The sequence below is a fragment of the Pygoscelis adeliae genome, unplaced genomic scaffold (genome assembly GCF_000699105.1).
Source record: "Pygoscelis adeliae isolate BGI_AS28 unplaced genomic scaffold, ASM69910v1 Scaffold26, whole genome shotgun sequence".
NCBI classification, from domain to species: Eukaryota; Metazoa; Chordata; class Aves; order Sphenisciformes; family Spheniscidae; genus Pygoscelis; species Pygoscelis adeliae.
The window spans coordinates 3,616,466-3,639,664 of NW_008825104.1; the positions used below are offsets into that span (position 1 = coordinate 3,616,466).

General features: G+C 38.8%; 1 protein-coding gene across 1 annotated transcript in view; it reads right to left on the reverse strand.

Annotated features, from left to right (window-relative positions):
- COL4A3BP (collagen, type IV, alpha 3 (Goodpasture antigen) binding protein) overlaps positions 1-21,067 on the reverse strand; it is an 84,915-nt gene extending 63,848 nt beyond the window's left edge. The window contains 2 exon segments of the mRNA XM_009327310.1: positions 20,058-20,192; positions 20,972-21,067. Coding sequence (XP_009325585.1) covers positions 20,058-20,192; positions 20,972-21,067 — 231 coding nt within the window.
- Between the last annotated feature and the right edge of the window lie 2,132 nt (positions 21,068-23,199).

Here is a 23,199-nt window from a genome sequence, read left to right on the forward strand (position 1 = left end):
ACCCTCTGTCTCAACTATTTTCACAATGTAAGACAGGATTGTCAGATAACTGGGAGCAACATGCAATCCTTTCCAATATCACCACTCGAATGCATCTAGCTTTCAGGTCACGTGTCAAATACTAAAAAGCTTTTACTCACATTACAATGAAGCTGGTGAAGGAAGTACAGGGAAACAAAACAATCTAATCTGCCCTGTGCCCTGACAGTGTCAGTTCAATGCTACTCCTTAGCAAACATCCAACTGAGCACAACATTCCCCTCCTCCACCCACCCCTTGAAAACTATTCTTAAAGAAACATAACACAGGTATAGTTGAATACATTTCTGAATGTGAATACAAAGAAAAGTTACACAAGCAAGTAACTGTGGGAAGCTAACAGGCTCTAAGGTTAAGACAAATGATGTGATCTGAATCACAGAATACCAGGTTGGAAGGGATCTCAAGGATCATCTGGTCCAACCTTTCTTGGCAAAAGCACGGTCCAGACAAGATGGCCCAACACTCTGTCCAGCTGAATCTTAGAAGTGTTCAATGTTGGGGAATCTACCACTTCCCTGAGGAGATTATTCCAATGGCTGATTGTTCTCATTGTGAAAAATTTTCCTCTTGGGTCCAATTGGAATCTCCCCAGGAGTAACTTGTATCCATTAGCTCTCCTCTTTTCCATGTGACTCCTTTTAAAAAGGGAGTCTCCATCTTCTTTGTAGCCACCCCTTAAATACTGGAACATGGTGATAAGGACCACAAATATTGATTCCAGATGCTAACACAAGTCTACACATTAGTAATATTCTTTACAATGTAAGAATCATTCTGCGAATACATTCATCTTGCAGACAACTAAAGCACTGTGGATCACTTGTGGAACACTCCACAAAAGAAAACCCAGAAGGAAGTCTCATTTGTTGTCATGCCCAACAGTCTAGTGTCAGTGAGAATTATTTTCAAAGAATCTGGAAATCAGAAGCTACTTACACATAACACACAAACTTTCTTGTTTAAATATACTAAGGAGGAAGAAAAGCACAACAGAAGCCAAACTACCCAAATAATAAATGAACTAGGAAGAATTTAATAAAACTACATGAAGCTTCACTTTTTTTTTTTGAAGCTTCACATATTTGGTCAAGAATCAGAACCTAAGTTCAATTTAGAGAAATTTAAACTTCCACAGAAAAAAAAACCCAGCAACTGACAAAACTGACAATCAAGTCAATCAACTGCAGCTACTAATTACTTAATACCCGATCATTTCAATTCAATTCAAACAACTTTCAAAACTGGTTCTATGCACTGCTTTGCCTTCACTGAATCACAGAACATAGGGATGTAAGAAGGGACATGTGGTGGGTTGACCTTAGCTGGATGCCAGGTGCCCACCAAGCTACTCTATCACTCCACCTCCTCAGCTGGAGAGGGGAGAGAAAGTATAACCGAAGGTTCATGGGTTGAGATAAGGACAGAGAGATCACTCAGCAATTACCATCATGGGCAAAACAGGCTTGTCTTGGGGAAATTAATTTAATTTCTTGCCAATCTAAATCAGAGTAGGATAATGAGAAATAAGAACAAATCTTAAAACACCTTCCTCCCACCCCTCCCTTCTTCCCAGGCTTAACTTCACTCCCAATTTCCTCTACCTCCCCACAAGCGGCGCAGGGAACAGGGGTTGCAGTCTCTCCCACGGGATACAGACCTCCATAAGCTTCTCCAGCATGGGTCCTTCCCACAGGCTGCAGTTCTTCACGAACTGCTCCATCACGGGTCCTTTCCATGGAGTGCAGTCCTTCAGGAACAGACTGCTCCAGTGTGGGGTCTCTCCCATAGCAGACAGTTCCCCACAAACTTCTCCAACATGAGTCCTTCCCATGGGCTACAGTTCTTCACGAACTGCTCCAGCGTGGATCCCCTGCAAGGTCCTAGGTCCTGCCAGAAAACCTGCTCTAGTGTGGGCTCCTCTCCACAGGGTCAGAGGTCCTGCCAGGAGCCTGCTCCAGCATGGGCTCTCCACAGGGTCACAGTCTCCTTCGGGCACATCCACCTGCTCTGACATGGGGTCCTCCACAGGCTCCAGGGTGGATATCCGCTCCACTGTGGACTTTCATGGGCTGCAGGAGAACAACCTGCTTCATTCACCATGGTTTTCAGCATGAGCTGCAGGGGAATCTCTGCTCTGCTGCCTGGAGCATCTCCTCCCTCTCCTCCTTCACTGACCTTGGTGTCTGCATAGTTGTTTCTCCCACATATTCTCACTCCTCTCTCCCAGCTGCCATTGCACAGCAATTTTTACCCCTTCTTAAACATGTTGTCACAGAGGCGCTACCATCGTTGCTGATTAGCTCAGCTTTGGCTACCAGTGGGTCCCATCTTGGAGCCAGATAGAACTGGCTCTGTCAGATATGGGGGCAGCTTCTGGCATCTTCTCACAGAAGCCACCTTGTAGCCCCCCACTACCAAAACCTTGCCATGTAAACCCAATACAGGGAATCAAGTGTTCTAGCCCAGGCCCCTCTTCTTCAAACTGGATTTGCTACATTGTTATTACTATATATGAGAAAGATGTTTATCTGCTTTAGGGTAGCAAACCTGCCACATCAATGTGTCAGGCTTACATGCTTGTTCCCAGCCACCCACCTGCCAGGCCCTCCTTTAGCCATGTGGTGGGGGACAGGCATCTACAACAATGGAAGGTTCTCACCAAAATCACCCAAAAAGCAAGTGTACAAGAATTAGCTATCAAAGTTCTTCCTGCCATGACAGCATTCCTCTGCTCCATCTCTCTGAAGCCTTTGGGAAGAGTTAAAAACATGCTATGCAGTTAGAAAGACTTGCCAAAATTCACCTTAAGAGCCTGTAGTACTACTGATTCCACGCTTCCATACACAACTTACTCCAGCGCACAACCATTCTTGCTCCCCCCCGCCATCTCTAACGTAAACATCTTCTAATGTGATTTAAGACCATCACCTCTCTGCCCTTTTTCAAAGGCAGGTTTATGTACTCCCTTTCTTTGCATAGCAACTTCTAATATATTTGAAAATCTATGCCTCGTTGCTAAGACAGGGAAGAGAAATGTTTTCCTTGAGGACTAGCTAAAACCTTTAAACATTCTTCTGGGCCATTCACTGCATGCACACTTCTGCATTACCTATAGTTAAGAGACTAGGCCATCCAAAAATCAGGTCTAGGTTTATACTCAGTTCACCGTGCAGTTCCATGTTACAAAAAAGCCAGCTGATCAGGTGGTCCTGTTGGACAAGTTGCTTAAAGATAAGAAATATCCACTAACAAGGCTAAATACTGCTTCAAAAGGAAGTTAGGCAGGTGATACATGATTTGCTCTTGACAGATGCATGTTACCTATTTACCATCTCACAGTACTTATTAATTGCCTATTTTCCATATTTTTTGGCAACTGAAATCAGACACATTATTTCCCCCACTTTTCCCCTTTTTTTAAAGACAGGCTCCACCGTAAGAATCCTGAATTAACTGAACATGAAAGGCAAGTTCTCTAATAGGCATTTTACCAAAAGCAAATAAAAGACCTGAATCACATGTGACCTGTTCTTTCCTTAACACAGAACAAATCAAGTTGTTGATTAACCCTTTCCTCAAGCAGGAACAAGTTCACATTTCATCTTCATTGATAACTTGGCAGACTTCAGTATGTAACTTTTTGGTATCATCTGTTACATTCTCCTCCCCACTGAGCTATGGGCAAACTTCCTTGGCTTCCCTCTTGCTATAAATGCTTTTATTGTTTTCTGTAGCTGCATCTAGCAGAGATCACAAAGTGCTATTCACCATTTCTTAGGTCTGTCCTTTATTCCTTTAACATCCTCCTCAGACTAGTTTGAGCCTCTTCTTACACTTGCTGGAAGTTTTTCCATTTCTCTTCCCTTCACTTTCTTCCTGTAGATCTCTACTTATTTCATTTAGATCTCATTTTTTCTGAGGTTCACTGTTTCTAGCCTAGTGTTCACTTTCCTCCTTATGCTCAGAAGCGATTATAAAATGGTACAGTTCTTAGCCAGCCGCCTGACAGGACGTTGGAGGATAAATGGGGATTTTAATCTGTAACAAGCTAAGGACCTGTGCCGAGGCCAGGATATGTCCTACTGCCCTTTCACAACCAAGATAAGGTGAGAAAGAAGAATGTATTAGTCATGAAGGGAAGTAGGAAGCAAGTAGGAGTTCTAACTAACTATCTAACTAAAGCAGGTTGGAATACTTCAGCTGCTTTTTCCTAACACCCCCACCCCACAACAGCCTCAAGCAGCATACATACATACATATATTGAGAGGGCACTGGGGAACAAATCCCAGACTGACATGACACTGTGAATGGGAGCACCTAAAGCCTTTATAGCATTTTCAAAGGTGATTTGGGCAGACTTTAAGAGTCTGTGGCAGAGGCAGCCTGTGTGTACGCCAAGGGCTCCTTCCAGCATTTAAAAACCCCCAAACAGCTAAACCATAATTCCATGCAAGAATATCATGCAAGAAATAGGCCTCCAGCATCCCCAAACATCCCTTCTGTATGCCTCCTAAGCTTTCTTCTGAGGCACCTGCAAAGAATCCTACTGAAATAAAGGCAATTGCAAGTATTCAAGTGTCCCAGATCTTTCTGTACAAAACCAACCGATACTAGCTCTTAAATTCTAAACAAGCAAGAACAGCTTACATGAAGAAACATTTACTTGGCTACAGTTACTGAGGAAGTCCGTAGCCAGCTCAGGTCTCATGAGTCATAGCTGACTGCATTACCACAAAATCCTTCCTGCTATACAGCCCTCAAGCCTGAGGTATTCATGAAACAAGCTTCAGGGCTTGAAAAATACCGGTTAAGTGCTTAAGGCAAATCACACACAGAAGCTTACGTGTTTTTATATACTTCACAACCTTCAAGAGTACTGTGTAGGGGAAAAAAAAACCTGGAACGAAGAAACTCTTGCTTGCTCTCTCACTACTCTAAATGGTATTTCTTCTTACCTACAGAGCTCATGTCTGCACATCACAACTGTTAAAGTGTGCTTGTGCAGCTATTCCCATTGCAGAACTAAAACTTATCTACAGTTAACTTATTTTAAAATTTTGAAGGTTTTTCATATTAAGAAAATACCGAGTAGGGCACTAGGACACAAGACAAACAATAGAGGCCTACAGAAAATGAGAACCACACCATTCTTTAATTCTGACACAAATGTCACTAGCATAAATGCGACAGAGGCTGTTATCTAGCCGAGCTCCACCGGTTCACAGTTATTAACAAAACAATACCATATACTGCTATGAAGATAACTGCAGTTTACAAATACACCAGTGTTATACACTATAATAACATACATTAACTGAGTGAAGACAAGCATTGTATTTATCTAATTCAGCAGTACAAAGCTATTTATCCCTGAAGCTTTGACATAGTCGTTTTTTATTGGTTTTTGTGATGCCAATAAGTAACTTTTTTCATGCAAGATTAAGAAAATTTAGTAGAGCTGCACACCGATTTTGCCCACAGCTAAATGTGGAAACCTGTTCAGCTGCTGAATACAATTAATGAATTTATAAATTCCAGCCATATTTAAACCAGATTCCAAACACCTCTAATGCTAATTCTCATTCATCCTGCTAGAACACCACATTATTTACTTCTCTGTGGACTGAGTTATCACAGCCATAAAAATCTTGGAAGAGAACTATATTCATAAAAAGGCAATTTTACAATGAAGGCAAATATTAAGTACTACCTCTCTTATTCCCTCTAATAAAACTATTGCAAAACTGTGAGAAATCATTACTTTAGAAAAGGCATTTTGTAAAGCGATGCATTTTGGTTTACTTAATTATGTTTCACAAAATTCTCTTAAGGGAAAAAGCTTGAATGATCTGAATTCCTCTGATGATCTGTTAGCTTTCAATCATTAGCAAAGACTTTAGTAGTAGCTTTAAGCTAGAACATGAAACCTGATGTTTCCTCCCCCCTTTCTTAGTGCAGCTCAAAGCAAGTTAACAGAACTTCTCGTTCTTTTTTCTAGGTAGGCTTGAGGATGGTGTCAGTCAAAAGTTACTTAACTGAAAATTGAGAAAATGAATTAAATTTTTTGTAACCAAACTGAAAGATTTTTCTTAAAAAAATAGCCTAAACTTACATGCCTTATATCAGAATATCTAAAGCTATTAAAAATGCTAATTGTCAGCTTTTAAAAAACAAAAAATGCCTTATATAAGTAAAACTGACTTAACATAAGATTATTCTTCCTATATAAATGTAAAGTGGTTTGCATACATTCCACTGATGTAAGTGCTGTAACCCATGTTTACAGATTTTTTTTTTCAAGTAGGATGTGTATAGGGACAAACCACCCTAAGATCACTTCTCCACTCAGAATATGAGTTGGTGCGTTCTGCCTTTTGCTTCATCTGATGGGACAGTACTGGAATACTGCTTTGCAACTCTGATGTCTATCTGCAAGCATCTTCACATTCACAAGCTTGAAAAATCTTTTAAAGATAGCAGTCTCCACCAATTGCAACTTAAATACTTCTTATAAAAATGGACATGGAAAGTTATACCCTGGAAAATGAGATGCAAGCCAGGCTATCGTAACTAACGTTTGTCAGCTCAACAGGGCTGAATACACGATCTTTTCCCACATGAATGGTGTCACTTTCCTACAACACAAGGTACAACCTACCCACTGGTTTGTGGATTAGTTTTTCCACCATCCCCATGGAATTCAGGAAAAAGTGTCCCTTCTGCACCATTCTGCAACTTCCTGAAATCCACCAGCTACACAGTACCTGAACAAACTACCACTTCCTCCACAAAAAAAGGAGTTCAGAGCAGTTACCACATAAGATCTACAGATCTGACTTATGTTCTCATAGGTCATTCAATAGGTTCTGGACCTGGACGTATTCACTCAAATGCCCAAACCCCCTCTATCCTCTCTAGTTTCCAACAGAAAATCCAGAAGATCATTCCAGGACCATATGTACAGCACAAGAAAGGATAAAGGGGGACAAGCAATTATCAGAATATGCTAAATCGCATCTATAACATGGTATTACTATTGAAACAGAAGTTCAAAACCGGACTGTGTTTACACATAAGCAAGGGAACCTACTCACAACAGGAGGCAGAAAACTGGACAAAGGGAGAGATACATATTTGATAATTTAGGAAGCAATGGACAAAACCGCTATTGCACGTTGAACAGAGAGAAGGCGTAACATCTGATGAGCTATAAAAATATGATGCTGAGGACCTTAAAAAGTAGCTTATCTGATGCAACAGAAAAAGGGGAAGCCAGTGAAAGCAATGTAAAGTAACAGGTAACAAGGTCAAATTAAAAAAAATCCCTTCACTCCACCATTTTCAGTAAGCAGCATGTATCAAAATAAGAGAAGTATTGCAGTTATTGAGAAGTGAGGCTAACACCAAAGTGTGTATTTTGACTGTGGCAGCAAATAAAAAAGAACTATCTGATGCCAGGAGGGAAAAGTTATATGAACACTTTCTAGACATACTTATTTTGAGGTGCTAACAAAAACCCAAAGATAAAAAGTTTACATTAAGATTTGTGCTGTATGATTGACAGAATTAATTTTAAAAGTACACATGAAAACTGCATTTCAGCTCGCACGTAAAACCAGTTTGGAATTGGCAAAAGCTGTTATTATTCAGCTAGGAAAAAAAGCAAGTGAAAAACCTCAGCCAAGTTTCAAAAAGTGCACATCTTAAAATAATTTTTCTAAAGCATTTAATTCATGACAGATCCAAACTGTAGAGGAACTATGTCCTCTCCCTACAAAATCTAAAATGGCTGAAAACATGCTAACTTATGAAAACCCTTGAACAGAAAAGACAATGAAATGAAGTACCATAGAGATGATTTTAAATTTGTGTTCTATATGGTGAATATGAAAAATCCTCTCAAGCAGCTGAATCAAAATATGTGTTTTACCAATGAATACTATGCTTGGTAAGAATTTTACCAAGACAAGATAGGTCTAAAAACAGTCTTTTGTGCCCTATTAAATACTAAGGAGAAGTATTTAGTCAAGTTGGCATTATTTCTTTCTGGAGTTACTGTGCGTTTTTCAGAATATAGCCTGAACACTGCCATTCCAAACAGTCTACTCCTCCTTGTATCCTTCCTTGACATTATTTCCTCTGAATGAGCATCATCACTGTATTTTCCTTCAGAGATTTCTTCCTTTCCCAAAGTTTGAGTACATGCAGCAAAATCCTCCTTCTGCTTAGGAACAATCCTTGCCCCTTCTTATTCTTTCAAACAAATACATTAATCACAAGCTATGTCTATAATGACTCTCTAAATTACTGTGGTGGCTTGAACCTGGCTGGCTGCCAGAGCTGCTCTCACTCCCCCTCCTCAGCTGTACAGGGGGAGAAAATAAGATGAAAAGCTCATGGGTCAAGATAAAGACAGGGAGATCACTTACCTACTGCCATTATGGGCAAAACAGACTTGACTTCATGAAAATTAATTTAATTTATTGCCAGTTAAGAGTTGGATAGTGAGAAACAGACAAAACTAAAAACACAGGCACAGGGGGATGGGGAATTCGGGCTGCAGTCAGTTCATAACGCTTTAACTCTGCCGCTCCTTCCTCACACTCTTCCCCCACTCCAGCATGGATCTTCTCCATGGCTGCAGTCCTTCAGGATAAACCTCCTCCAGCGTGGGCTCTCCACAGGCTGCAGCCTCCCTCAGGGCAGATCCAGCTGCTATGGTAGGGTCCTCCACATGCTGCAGTGTGAACATCTGGACTGGTGTGGTCCTCTCCACAGGCTGCAGGGAAATGCTTGCTGCACTGTGCTCTCCTCCATGGGCTGCAGGGGATCTCTGCTCAGCCCCTGGAGCACCTCCTCCTCCTCTCACCTCAGCGCTTGCAGGGCTGTTTCTCACACTTTATCCTCACTCCTCTTTCTCACACACTGCCGAGCAGCATTTTTGCCCTTTAACTGTTTATCTTGAGGTGTCACCACAGTGGCTGAGGGGCTCAGCTGTGCCCTGCAGTGGGTCTGCTGGAGCCAGCTGGAACCAGCTATGTCCGGTGCGTGGCAGCCCAGCCTCTCCTCACAGAGGCCACCCAGCAGCCCCCACCCTTACCATGTACAGCCACTGCAATTACAAAAGTCCATCAAGATCCTTTTGTCTCTGAGTTATTTTTGAAGACATTTGGCTTTGAAAGCATAAACATTAAAGTTACTAAATAAAGTCATTAATTTTGCAAGGGTTTTTAATATCATTAACTATCCTAGATCTAACTTCAAGGGTGGAGCAACTTAGAGAAAGCGTTATACTTCATTCCTTATAATACATTTTATTAAAAATGTACTGAAAACCTAAGAGATGTTGCAAGTTCTAATTTACTTTTATTTGTAATACTTGCCCCTGAAACAAAATTCAAGTAGATTCACAAACCTGGGGAATTAGGGTCAGACAAAATTCATAACACAAAATTCTAGTTTCCCTTTCTGAATTCCAAAACCCAGGCAAAACCTAACAGAAACATTGGACTAGAATGTCTTGCCTTTCCTCACTGTTATTCTTAAGCAATAAGAACCCACTTTAGTTACATCAACTGGCTGTATTTTTATTTTTTTTTTACAGGATATAGGAAAACCTTATTGCAAACAAGCAAGTAAACAAGACAGCTTTATGCCTACTGAAACAGTGATGATCCTTTTAGGTGGCAAAACATGGAACATCTAATGATTTGCTCATTACTACATTAAAAAGAAAAACTTTCTCATAATGGCACATTTACACATGTAGAAAAATCTTACCAAGAAAATAAGCTTAAAAATAAAAAAGCCTATTAAATATTTTTACATTCTTTGCTACTACCCAAATATTTCACTTTAGGTCTTCGGTTAGGATATTTGCCTTTCAAAATGCCTTTCAACACTGCTTTTTCTTTTAAATAATAATCTTATCTTTCCAAAACCTAGCTAAAGTAGAGGGCCCACTGCACTCATGAAAGCAGAAGCATGCTAAGTAGAATTTAATATTAGCTTGTTAGCATGCTATACAAACTTTAAAATTAGCTTGGTTTAACTCATTGCAAAGAAGCTCTCTCATCTGAGAATCGCCTTTTTAAGTCTGGCACAAGCATATATTTTATGTGTTACTTTAGCAGTGAAACCACATTTAAAATTTGAAACATAGTTCTCAAGAGCAAACCTGGTCAATCTGGTTTGCACTCCCGGCAGAGAGGTTCAGATGCAGGAGTGATCATATAAAAATAATTTCTAGACTTTTTGTGGGGAATCACCTATCCTATAGTCTTACAGTACCCAATTTGTTAATTAATATTTTATCCAATTATTTCCCTGCTAATAATGTGGAATTACTATGTAGTATCAAGTCATGCTATATTGGTTTACATGTAAACACACCTCTGACACATGCTATTCCCAACTGCCTACTGAAAAACCAATGACTTGTAATAGCAAGATATAGAGTATAACAAATGTGCACTTGAAATATCAGCTAAACATTGGCCAAAGACATGGAATGGCACTGTGTTATCAGAAGAAATGAGGGCAAGACTGAAATAGTTATAAAACAGCACGTGCACACAGCCATTGCCTAAAATGATCTACTAGTGACTGTGGATACCCTATGTAAGAGCTCCATGGATTAGTGATGGGTTATTAACAGATTTAGATACACACAGTGAAAAATCAGGATGTAACTAGTGGCCCTGTCCTGTTTGAATACAGTCTGAAGAATCCTAAGCTTTATCAAAGTCATAACAACTTGCCTTTAGAACTATCAGTTAATGACTCCAAGATATGAGATACTGGAAATGGAAGTGTGTATGCTGTCGCTTTGGTAGGAACCAAACCAGAGAACTGAGTCCCCTGCAGAAAAATGCATGTGACACTTCTCAGGTATCCGTTAAGAGCAAAATACTTGCATTATCCACCGACATCATGCATCAGCCATGGAAAAAAAAAATCAGAATTATACCACCTGGAAAAACATCAGCTTAGAACTGATTTGAAATCACCAAGTTAAACTTGTTAGAAATCCCATCATATGCAGCAAGAAGCTAGAGTTATTAATCAGGTAGGAAGCAAGGCAACTTCGTATCAACTTTAGAGAATGCAAAAACCCTGTGTGTCATTTTTTAAAAAGTTTATTTTTATAGGAGAGTCAAATATAGGAGCAGGAATCACATATGCACTGCTGCACCCCTAAAATCACTGTTTGTATATTAATTAGCTTCGTTGTATCTCATACTATGTAGTGCAGTGTGCCATGGAAGACCCAAAAGCTGTACATACACCAGCAGCAACAGTACAATATGGATTTCACAAGAAAACCATGAGGCAGCACCCAGAGGACATACTCTACCCCAAGAGAAAAGCTTTGCTGCACTACGTTGAGCCAGCAGGGAGTGTAGAGTGCCCTGGACTTAGACTGACAGTGATAGCAACAGAGAGTGCCCATCCTGTGAAAGCAGCTGCAGCTAAAGCAGAGGCTGCTGTACCTGTGGCAGCAGCACACTAAGACCTAAGATTAGCTTGGTTTGAATCCAAACATAAGCAACTTAATACAGTACAACTGTATAAGCATTTCTATAAATGCAGTATTAACATTACTAGCAACATGCCTTATGCTAACTAAGCAAGGCCCCAGTCCTGATCTGTAAGACTCATTATCAACTTGTTATGAAAACTGACTCTATGAACTAGGCCTTGGTACCAGGGGTCTCTTGTTATGATGCACAATTTAACCATGAGATAACAAAGGTCTTGAAAATATGGACACAGGCTAAAAGCAGAGGCCCCAGAACCGTAAACAACTCTGTAATGGTCAATTACTGGTCAGTGAAAAAGTGCAACCTCCAGAGCTGGGGAGGCTGGTTTTGCTCTAAGTAGCAGCAGCTAGACAAGGGAAAAAAACCAAACAGCTAAGCAACAGGGCAAGGCACCTGCTGCAACATGGGAAAGTAACACCTCCCCGGCATCACATCACATGTAGTCCAGGACCAGAAGCCTCAACCATTTTATAAAAGATGGTTATAAAAGATCCTAAATTGAGGAGGGGGGGGGTTGCAGAAGAAGATGCCTACTTCAATTCTGTCCCTGTCCTGTCATCCACCTCCCTCCACCCCTTATTGAAGAACTCTTCAGTCAGGTCACCTTGATCTCAGCAACTATGACCATCAAGAACAAATGTATGAGGCTAGCTGTATGGTACTGGCTACGTGGTACTGTATACTTACAGCTAATTCAGGATATAAGTCAGATAAGACTGACTGCTTTGAATACATAATGATAATAGAGTGTAAGAACTAATGTATAGTGATAATTAACAATGTGTAAAAACTAATTATAAGCACAAGAGATGTTGCTAATGAATGTCAGCCTAAAAGCTTTCATTCTAAAGTTTAAAATTGACCTGATTTGTCAGTCTAAACTCTCCCATCACAGCTATCTCTAATTCCTTGATATATATATATTTGTGTACATATATATCTATGTAGATGTATGCACATATACTTAGTTGTGAAAGAGCTTAAAAAGAGAGCTTAAGAAAAAGAGTAACTTTTCTCCTTAAAAGAGAGTAACTTAAGAAACTTTTAAGAATATATCAGACATTAGTCGCAACACAATCTAGGTTAAGTGCCTGGAGACATGGGATAGCAAATTCTGTTCCAACTGGTCCTCTTCACTGAGGAATGGTGGACTTCAACTGAGTGGAAAGACACACCAAACAGACTAAGAAGTGGCTGAAGTCAGCCAGAATATTTGATCTAATCCACATTGATTAGAATTCATGAGGAACATGGCAAAAGCAGCAACTGAAGTGTATGCCTAAAAAGGAGGCAAAAAGATGAACTAGGAGAAGCAGAAACAACACTCTAGTAGTCATCTGTGAAGATCTATTCTGAGTGTATGAACAGAAGCAAAAGGGTGGTAAGTTAGCAACTTTAGGAGGCAGCAAAACAGGAGATGGCCTGGTGCAGCTGCATATTAGTAGACAAAAAAAGAATATTCTGACCTTTTTACTTAGCATTCTAGGAATGTGTATCTGAAAGTGAGGTCTGGTATTGTACAAATCCTCAGAGATGTTAAAAATGTCATTAATGGCTATCACAAGACAGATCAGATAATCAACAGCAGGTTGCCCAGCAGGACTGTTGAGGAACACTACAACCCCAGAGGGGGGTGACATATGAACCAACTGTATCCACAAACAATAAATCAACTATAAATCAATCTTATGAAGATGCACAGAAATTCAGATTGAGCAAGAATAAGGACTGCAAATACCACAGAAAAATTTGCTGAGGTATAAAATCATAGCTTTAACACCAAATACAAACACCTGAATTATTTAAGGCTTGGTATAGCATCTGTGAGAAATGCTCCACAGCATGAAAATGCTCCGATATAAACCATGGGCAGGAATTATGATTCTGAAGTGCATGTCAAATCATGAACACTGTTAAAACTTAATTAATTCTCTTAATAAAAAAGTCAAGTGGGGGAATGATATTCTAATTGATAATAAAAAGTTGACAGAAGTACTGTTGGATTACAGCCCTAATTTCAAGTGTGTAGTAACACATGATTATATTCAAGTACTGAAGCTGAATTCTTCAGCAATATTAAGTAATCCTAAAATATTTGGTTAATACATACTACTTATTTTTTCCTGTCTCAATCATTATGGAATTCTTCACCATAATATGAAGAAAAGTCTCACCTGAGCTGATCTGGATGTGTATTTTTCCACTTCTGACTTAGTTTCCTCAATACATACCACAGAAGAAAACTTTTAGTTCTCCACCCTGCCAAATAATTGCTTTTTGTTTGCCAAGGATATTAGCACTCTACAGCATTTTAATAAACACAGGGCAACGTTCTGACATTTTCACTTTCAACATCAACCCATCCATTCCTGGTTCAGATAACTCAAAGACATATACAAATTTGTACAGAGGATGTGAGTGCTAAAAATAACCGTCCAGGAGAATCCCATGTTCCAAGCAACTTCTGCCCACTGCACCAGCACTGGCCCAGTGTCATTATCTCCTATGCATCAACTCCCTTTCTCTCCCTCGCTCTCCTGTTGCTCTTTGGCATTTTCCTCTCCAGAATACAATCACCTTGGGCCTTTCACATATCAGTAAGCATTCCTGACCACACTTGCCTCTGTCTAGAATATTCATTCATATTTCTCTCCCATTTAGCCAAGATTTTCCACTGGTCTGGATTTCGCTACTTGATTATTTAAGGTACACACCAAAGCCTAAAAGTACTAATTGCCATGTGTCCTAAATAAACCCCTATCTAGTTTGGGCTTGTATTCTATGTCTTAGTTTACTCAAGTCATCTTTTTAGTAGCAATTAAGGCTGAGGAAGTACTTTATCAAATTACAGAAAATGAATTATTTAATTAAATGCTCATCACTTCATACTAAAACAGATTGTTTTCCAACCTCAGACAGTTGGAAACAATATTTTCCCATGCAATTAGCAATTATTACAAATTTACTGCTATGGTATTTATGCCCAGAGCATGGAATTATAGCTTAGTTTTTTTAATAAAAGCTTTCACCAACTAAAAGCTATCAGTTCCCATTCAACTTAACTAGCAACAGATTGAATCAAACCTATCAGTAGATAAAAGCTGCAATTACATCATTCTTCTTTTATCATAAGCAGGTCTGTTAGCAAGATCAAAGTTCGGAGCAGTTAAAGTTCTAAAACAAGTATTTGTAGAGTTTAAAGTTTCTGTGAAAAAAAGCTCTCATAGGAAGCTTCTGTATCCATTTAAATTGACAAATACATGAAGCATCCTCTGTTAACTTGTCAATCTATTTTTAAAAATGTCGATCTGTACTTCCCCTCACAAGTGCCCAATTATTAATGGTGGCCAGCGTCATACTATAAATAAATTAGGAATACTGCTAGAGTGAGGAAGGACGGCTGTTCAACTAACTATGTCTTTAAGAAGTGGGGTAACTTTATTATTAGTGGCTGATTACTGGAAAGAACCATCTCACTCTTTCTTCAGACTATGTGTAAGGAAATGAGAAGCTTAAAATTGGAAACTGCCAGGTTAGCTCTTTCATGTCTAGTGTTCATGTTCTTGTTCTTTTTGTAAACTGGAACTAACACATGTTTATACCAGCCCTAATTTATAACACAAATATTTATTAAATTCTTCACAGGAGCAATTTATTGTTATTTAGAAAAAAAAAGCCAAGACAATTCACTAAGCTGTCTCTCAGGCACACTTCAGTTTTCTATCTTCTTGTCTATCCTGAGCTCCAGATATTCACAATAGATACTCAAGAAATCCACCCTTTCAGAAGTCCATTCTGAAGGGGAATGGCTTGCAACTTGTATATTAACACAAAACATAATTACTGCCTTCATTAAGAACAGTGCTTTCTTATTACTGTTTCTGGAAAAAAAAACCAACCTAGTTTACTGAAAATATCTGCTTTATGCAAACTGAAGTTATTGCTCAATCCTGGTTCAGGCATTTCCACAGAACTGTCTAAACATCTCCTTACAACACAGTAACAATGTGTTCTAAAAAAAAAAGACTAATGACCAATAGCATGTTTCCATTAATATTTTGACAGGAGTATGCATCATCACAGTATAACCAAAACCAAGGAAATCATTGCATCACAGTTACTGCATCTTGTTTAAGCTACCAAATTAGAAATCAAGTTTTTCTACATCAGTAATACATACAGAAAGGAAGATGAAGACCAACCACTGGATTAAAACAACATGGCAAGTATAAATCCTATCTGAAGAAAAGCTGAAGGTTAAGCTGGAACAAACTTTTAGAACCCTTCCTGTATAGGTAGTCACCTGTAGTGACAAAAAATACGAAGTTCACTTATGGCTGAGTTTAAGCATTCTTAAAATTTATCAAACATGACATTTCTCTAAGCATTTTTCAAGATCCTCCACGTGGATCCATGCAGAAGAGCTATCATACCAGCCAAATCCTTTCTGGAAAAAAACCTGTAACTTCCTTGTTAAGAATTTGTAAACAGGTTTGAAAAAATTCCCATCAGGATTAAATTAGTGCTGGCCTTTCTGTGAGACTGCCTGAAGTGGGGGGGGCACAGCAGATGACCTCAAGAGTTCCCTTCCAGCTTAAGTTATTCTATGCATACCACGTTATTCTTGATATATCATGCTGTGACTGCATGAGTTAGTGCAAGTCACCGTGTACAAAAGCAGCGATGGCACTATCAGAACAGACACAGTAATCAAGGCAAAGACAGTACAAGCTGAAAGGCCAGTTTGCCTGGAAGTTAGACTTTCAGCTCTACAGAGCATTTCTGTTTGTTCTTTTAATGACAGACCCTAGACCTTCCAACTCCAAAACTGAATCCCACGGATCCACCACTACAGGACTGCCATCTACATCCACTCCTAATCATGTACACAGAAGTCCCCATTGAAAGTTTGACTTTAGGAATGAAAGAACTACAAAGCTTTACAGTAATGAAGGGTATCTTTAATAAACGCCATCTGGCTTTGACAACCAACTACAGCAGTAATTTAGGATGTCCAGGCTAGATTAATATAACAAAGCTCAAACCTGTGCATATATGATTTTTTTATAACACCCATAATTTCCTCTCATCCCTCGACCACATAGCAGAACTTTTAACTTCGGTTCAAGCCTCCACCTTGTTATAAACCAATTAAACATCTTGGAGGTGTTTCTCCTTATCTGCCTAAAAGCAACTCAGTTAGCATCATGTATTGACTTCCATTGTCCTCCCCCATAACTTAATTCACGTGGCCAGTTCTTAACAGTTCATTACTTGATGTAATCCAGTGAGTATACAGTAAATACTCATCCTTTAGTCCTCTATTCCAGAAAAATCAGCTCTTTTCAGTCCCAGTGGTTAATATAGCAAGTCGTCCAACCAGACCCCATCTTTTTCATTCGATTAAAGACTATTGTCACAGATACCTACCTGTTTTGGAGGTATGACATTTTAATTCTACACTTGAAACACCTGAAGAAGCTATTTTAACAAGATAAGTTAACAACTCTTCCTCTCATTAAATAAAGAGGAGAGAAATGACTGTCTTATAAAATATCCCTGTAGAATTACCTGTCTATCAATCTCTGCCCAATGTGATAGGAATGATAAAACAAGAGCAGAAGCAACTGCGGCTTTCTGAATACAACATTCATGTCAATTAGTACTATGACTTATCATTAGGTTGATCTTCATTGCTGGAAGTACAGTAGGAGTACTCAGTGACAGCAGCTTTCCAGATTTACATCAACAGCTTATACATCAACAAAACATGGACATTCTATACTACCAGTAGCATTAATTACACACAGAAAATCATTATGCTCCCCATTGAATCCAAACACGCATACCTAATCTGAGTGCCTAAAAGAAAGCTTCATGAAAATCCAATCACCCTTTTCTGCAAAGAAACATCACAGCTGTCAACACCATCTCATACCACTCATGTCCTGCTTTGTACTGAAGGAAAACTTACTGAAATACACCAGGTTAGGAGGTAGGTAGTTACTATGCCTGACTCTGGATCAGCAAGATCAAGGAAAACTAAACTTACAGTATAGTGAAAGACTGTTGAAAAATACTCAAGATCCCAACTACATCAAATCAGTGCTACTGAATATTAAGCCAGTAAGAAACCTGACTTCCCCTTCTCTATTAATCACAAGACATACAGTAAAGAGTAAGTTCCACTGATGGCAAAAGTAGTTTTCACACATTATCATCTCAACTTTTATTTTATCAGCTATTGGTGTTCTCCTATGCATTTAAATACATGCTAGTAAGCTTATAGTTAGTAAAACATTACAAGGACATGAAAGTAAAGATTAACTATGTACCTCAGGAAGAATAATTTAAACATTTATCTTTAAGCATAATTAATTTTCTATTGAAAACATAGGTTTTAAAAAAAAAAGATACTCAATTTGCTACCAAACAACTATCAAACAAGAAGCATTCATGCTAAAACTCTGGCTTAGAAGAGTAAGCGGAAAAATAAGAGATAGAATAATTGCATGACAGTTTCAAAAGTAAATTTCTGTATCCCAGAGACATGAAATGATCCAATAGTATTCCTGAACCTCTAATACTTACACAACAATCACTTTAACTGCAGCTAGAAATAATTAACAGGAGTTTACTAGGTTTCAGAGATGCCATCTCAAACCACAATCAAGCAATTAAACTGTCAAATACCACTCACAAAGCATGAGCCTGAATGAAAATGAAACCACCAAACCATCAGATTAACTTGTAGAACTGTGCCCACTTTTAATTCTTTCTCCTACCCTGTAGTTTCTTTCTCAACATACTCAAGAAGCTCAAGAAGTGAAAAAATGCAACGATTCAACTCCAAGTTACCAGATGTAGCAAGTGCCAGATAGAGGAGGAAAAAAGCTATCTGTAAGAAGTTCCAGTGTTACTTGCTAGTCAGAATATAAGCTTGCCAACTTCCCTTCACAAAGTGCAATGTACCAAAACATTCCAGCAGCAATAGCAGCATCACTATAATCTCTCACTCTGCTACCACAACTGAAATTCAGATTGCCGAGATATGCTCTACAGCATACTTCCAGATGTCCCTTGGCCTACCTCCTTGCCACCACCTTCCTGTCTCTGCCTGGTTGGCATGTTAAGCCTCTTGCTAGTCAACTTGAGACCTTTTTGGAAGTCCTGATCAGAGGCTGGTACTACTACAGACTGCCAAAAGTACACTTAAGTCAGAATTTCTAGAGACTGTTGTTGTACACCATATATTCCTGAGTAAGTCAAATCTTGAGCAAGTTTTAAAAGTTTAAGCAGTTTTAATATAAACGAGGTGATCTGTTTTAATTTTTAGATGACTGCAATACCTGTCAGACATCTGAATGTAAAAATCTGCTTTTTCTTCACAAGATTTTTTCCAAAATGCGTACAGTTGATGTAATCAATCCAGTCTTTTTTTTTCCAAACCAAGATGTGTTTAATAAAATTCTATTTGTAAGCTGAATATTAGTAAGAAAGAAAACTTCTCATTTGTCATCCTTAATTCAGTTCGGAAAAAAAACACTCGGTGGAATAGGAACACAAATATAAGATTTAACACTACTACTCTAGGAACTTGTGTGCTACACAGAAGTCCAGATATTTTTTCCCTAAATCACATAACTGGACTGGCTATTTAACAGTAACACAGAAAAGCTACAGAATGCTTATTCACAAGCATTAGCCATAATTAATACACATCATAGGTTGGGTTGGAAGGGACCTCTAAAGGTCATCTAGTCTAACCCCCCTGCCGTAGGCAGGGACATCTTCAACTAGATCAGGTTGCTCAGAGCCCCGTCCAACCCGACCTTGAAAGTTTCCAGGGATGGGGCATCTACCACCTCTCTGGGCATAATTCTGAAAGCCACAAAAAGCAGATTTTTTTCTTTATCATCTAAGGCCAATTCATCTTTCTGAGATTTCAATTATATGTAGGCTCTTTATTCTTACCAGTGTAATACTGGATCTTTTAGCATTAGACAAAAACAGCAACACACTAACTTGTTCAGAGGAGGAAGCACGTGGTAGAACATTTCTTTTGGAAATGTTCTACAGTCATGTTCAGAAAGTACAAAGAACTACTATCCTCTCTCTAGTGCGAAGTGTAAAGACTGTGATGGATGGTACCTCCTTTGGGAAGTTGATCCGCGGTCTTAGGCCGACCCCTGGGAAAACTTTGCAGCTTCCAGAGGCAAACTGTATCCCTACCCACAGAAACCTCTAACGTAAGAGATGAAAAGCTGCTTATTGCAGCCGCAAATGAGAACAGCTTGTTTTCTTATTAGGAACTCCTTGTCCTGTTCCAGTGTTCCACTGATACCACTAACTTTCATAATAGATGACCTAATAGAATTTGCCATACCCGTGTTTGCTTTCACCAGACATTAGCCTACAAATATGTAACACCCCAAAACATGAAGAGATTGCAATAATGAAATAGCACTTACTGTAATCACAGCCTTGCTCAGACAGATAGAGCCTCTGCAGCCATACTCTGTTTCATCTTCAGACTTGTAATAACTGAGTGTGTTCTTTTTCAGAACTACCCATCGATCCTGCCACCCATGAATGTAGTTGGTCCACTGCAAAAAAAATTCCAAAGATCAGCTAAAAGAAAAATAACAATAAAAGACGTGTGGCTGGTATTTCTCAGGCTTTCAGGCACCAGGAGAAAAAGCAATTTATTTTTAAAATTTCTTCACAAGTGAGAACTTTATTCTGCTCAAAGCTCCTAAATTAACTTTACAAACTCCTAAAGGTACTAAAAACCAGTTGTTTCAAATGAACAATAAGATAACAGATGTCTTGACTGCAACTGCATTGCCAAGGCCAGTTAAAATAAAGGTAATAAACATACTGATGACACAAATTGAGGAAAGGGGGGGAGTGGGAAATCCAACATTAATCACTAAGGTGAGTTTAGCCACCTGATTTAAAATCTGGAGTTAGACCAAAAGCCAAACTTAAGTGGAACATGAAATAATTTATTTTATATAAAAGTTAATGTCTACAAAAATTATTTTACTAAAGTATCTAGTTCTCATCATATAAATACAAACATGCCATTATCCCACAGTACAGTATATAACTACTGTAGTGCCTACAGTAATCAGTTCTTTATCAATTTAATATTGCCATAGATATTGCTTTAGGTTTTAATTACTAACCACTTTCTCATTAAGAAGATACTTGCTTATCAGCAGATATACAATCATCCTTTTGTTATTCAGATTTTTCTAGGGACTCCACATTCACACATGGAATGAAACTGATATTGCAGGAACAAGTCCTGGATTCATCCTACAGAGATCTAGTAAAAAGTGACTAAAAGTTCCGGTTATTTATCTTACATTTGCAACACCTTCCCAACTGTACTTTGTAGAATTATACGACACTGATAGAGCATCATGACTGTTCTGTAACTCTGACTATACACTGGTGCTTGGTCTTCAATCATAGTGCAAAAATTATAAATTAGATAAAAATGGAAACAAAAGTATAAAAAAAATTGTATCATGCAAGCATTTCTTTGATCATGACAACCGTTCTTTGACAAAAAGTTCTGAGAAATAAGCTCTTTTTAGCATTTAAGTCTAACCATTATTCATCATTTTGTAATATATAAATGAGGGGGAAGAAAGTTGACTAACAGGCTTGTTTCCACATTATACTACACGTATTAGTTAATATATGTCCCATAACTACATGTTAACTCTAGTAATAACAACAGGAGGTCTAAGGAAAACAAATTCTATAGCTGAGAAATTCCTAACAATTTTGAAGCGTAGATAAGACATTGATTTGTTCCCCAAAGATAAAGCCCTTTTTGATCTCTTAATATATCAAATTGCTAAGTTCAGTATTTCTTAAAGAAAGCCTCAGCTGTGCTCAGTACATGAACTGGTAGCACAAGCGGTCATGGAGGTATATTAGTTCCTGCATTCCTCTTTTCCTGTCTCTCATGTTCCCAACTCCTCCCAGATGTGAAAGGCAGAGTTCAAAGTTATCTTGGGCAAAAGAGCAAAGGACAGACACAGACAAAGGCACCTTTCCTTCTTTCACAGAGTTAAGTGAGGCAAACACAGCATTCAATCTTGCATTTGCTGTTGCAATCAACACTTGCTGTTGCAATCAAAATGTGCCATGAATTAAGAGACTCCTTAAAGTGTACTGTGTAGGCACAAGGTTTTGGCAAAGAAAAGACCACTGTTTTTTCAAGCATCTAGATTCTTGTGCTTCAGGAAAGACTCTTCCACACTTAAGTTCTTTCTTCATATCCACCTTAAAATTGTTAGCAGGAAATACAATGGAAAAAAGCCTAGAGTTCTGAAACATTTAAAGAGACCAGCAAGACATACTTCTAATAAGCTTCTCTTACCAAATTACTCCATTTCCTTCAAAGCTTCTCTCTTTACCGAAGGGCAGAACAACTGAAACACTACTAAGCACACAGAGAACTGCAGCATATTTTTATCACTTTAGAATTTAATTATACATAATAAGTTACTAAAAATATCTGTTTCCTTAGTAGAAGGTTTGGTATGCTACCATTTAATTTTCATTAGTTTGTCTCTAGTATTACTGAGGCACCAACTAACAAAAGGTAAACTTATCCCTCAAGCATATTCACTGCAACAGGTTCACCATACTTGACTATTCGGATTACATCCCGTGTTCTCACAGGAAAGGCAGCGTCAGCTACGCTCAGCATAATCATCCAGAAAAATAAAAGTTTGCACATACCTAAGCTACAGAATATCAGAAGCCACAGCTTCACCTGCTACGCCAGTAAGAAACAACACCTGGACTTAATAAAGATTTAATTTGCCAACATAAAAATCAATTACATTCCACAAATATTAAAGTTTCTAATGATGGAAGCATCTAATCAAAGGAAAGCTTTGCAATGGAAAAAACCCCAATAAAACTACACTAAACCAAACACATTAACTGCTGTAACATCTCACATCCGTCTCAAACCTCTCGCTCCCCCACCCACTATTAGATGACAAATGAAAGCCAAGACCCTTCTTCTCTCCTAACCATTCCTCTCAACCCTGGGGTTACACACATTTTCAGGCTGGAAGGAGTTCACCGAGTCCCTCACAAAAAGCAGAGTGCTAGCCCCATTATGGCTGTTTTCTCAGCATCCAGGGCCGGTTTATGACCTCTGTATCCTGTGACCTGTGCCTCCTACGCTGGCTTGTGTCCAGCAGGGCAGGAAAAAAAATTCAAAACATAGTGCTTTAATTGTAAAGATATTTCAACATTATTCTGACGGTTCTTTAATAAAAAAAAAAAATCTGCGTTCAAACTTAGTAATTCAATATTCAACTTTAAAGTACTCCTAAAAATAAAATTTCCCAGTATCACCCGATGCATACTTGCAAGTCATCTTATTTTCGGTGATGAAAGAGCAAAAAATTATGTTTATTTTTAAAAGGGGAAACAAGCTTTAGGGCTATTTTCCTTCCACTCCTCCCCACCTCCCGTATCTCTTGCTGCAGGAGTATTTTATTGCCCTGTTTTGATACTTGGACTAAACACTGTGCCGCCCCTGTGCCGGTGCCCGCTCCTGGGGAGCGACCA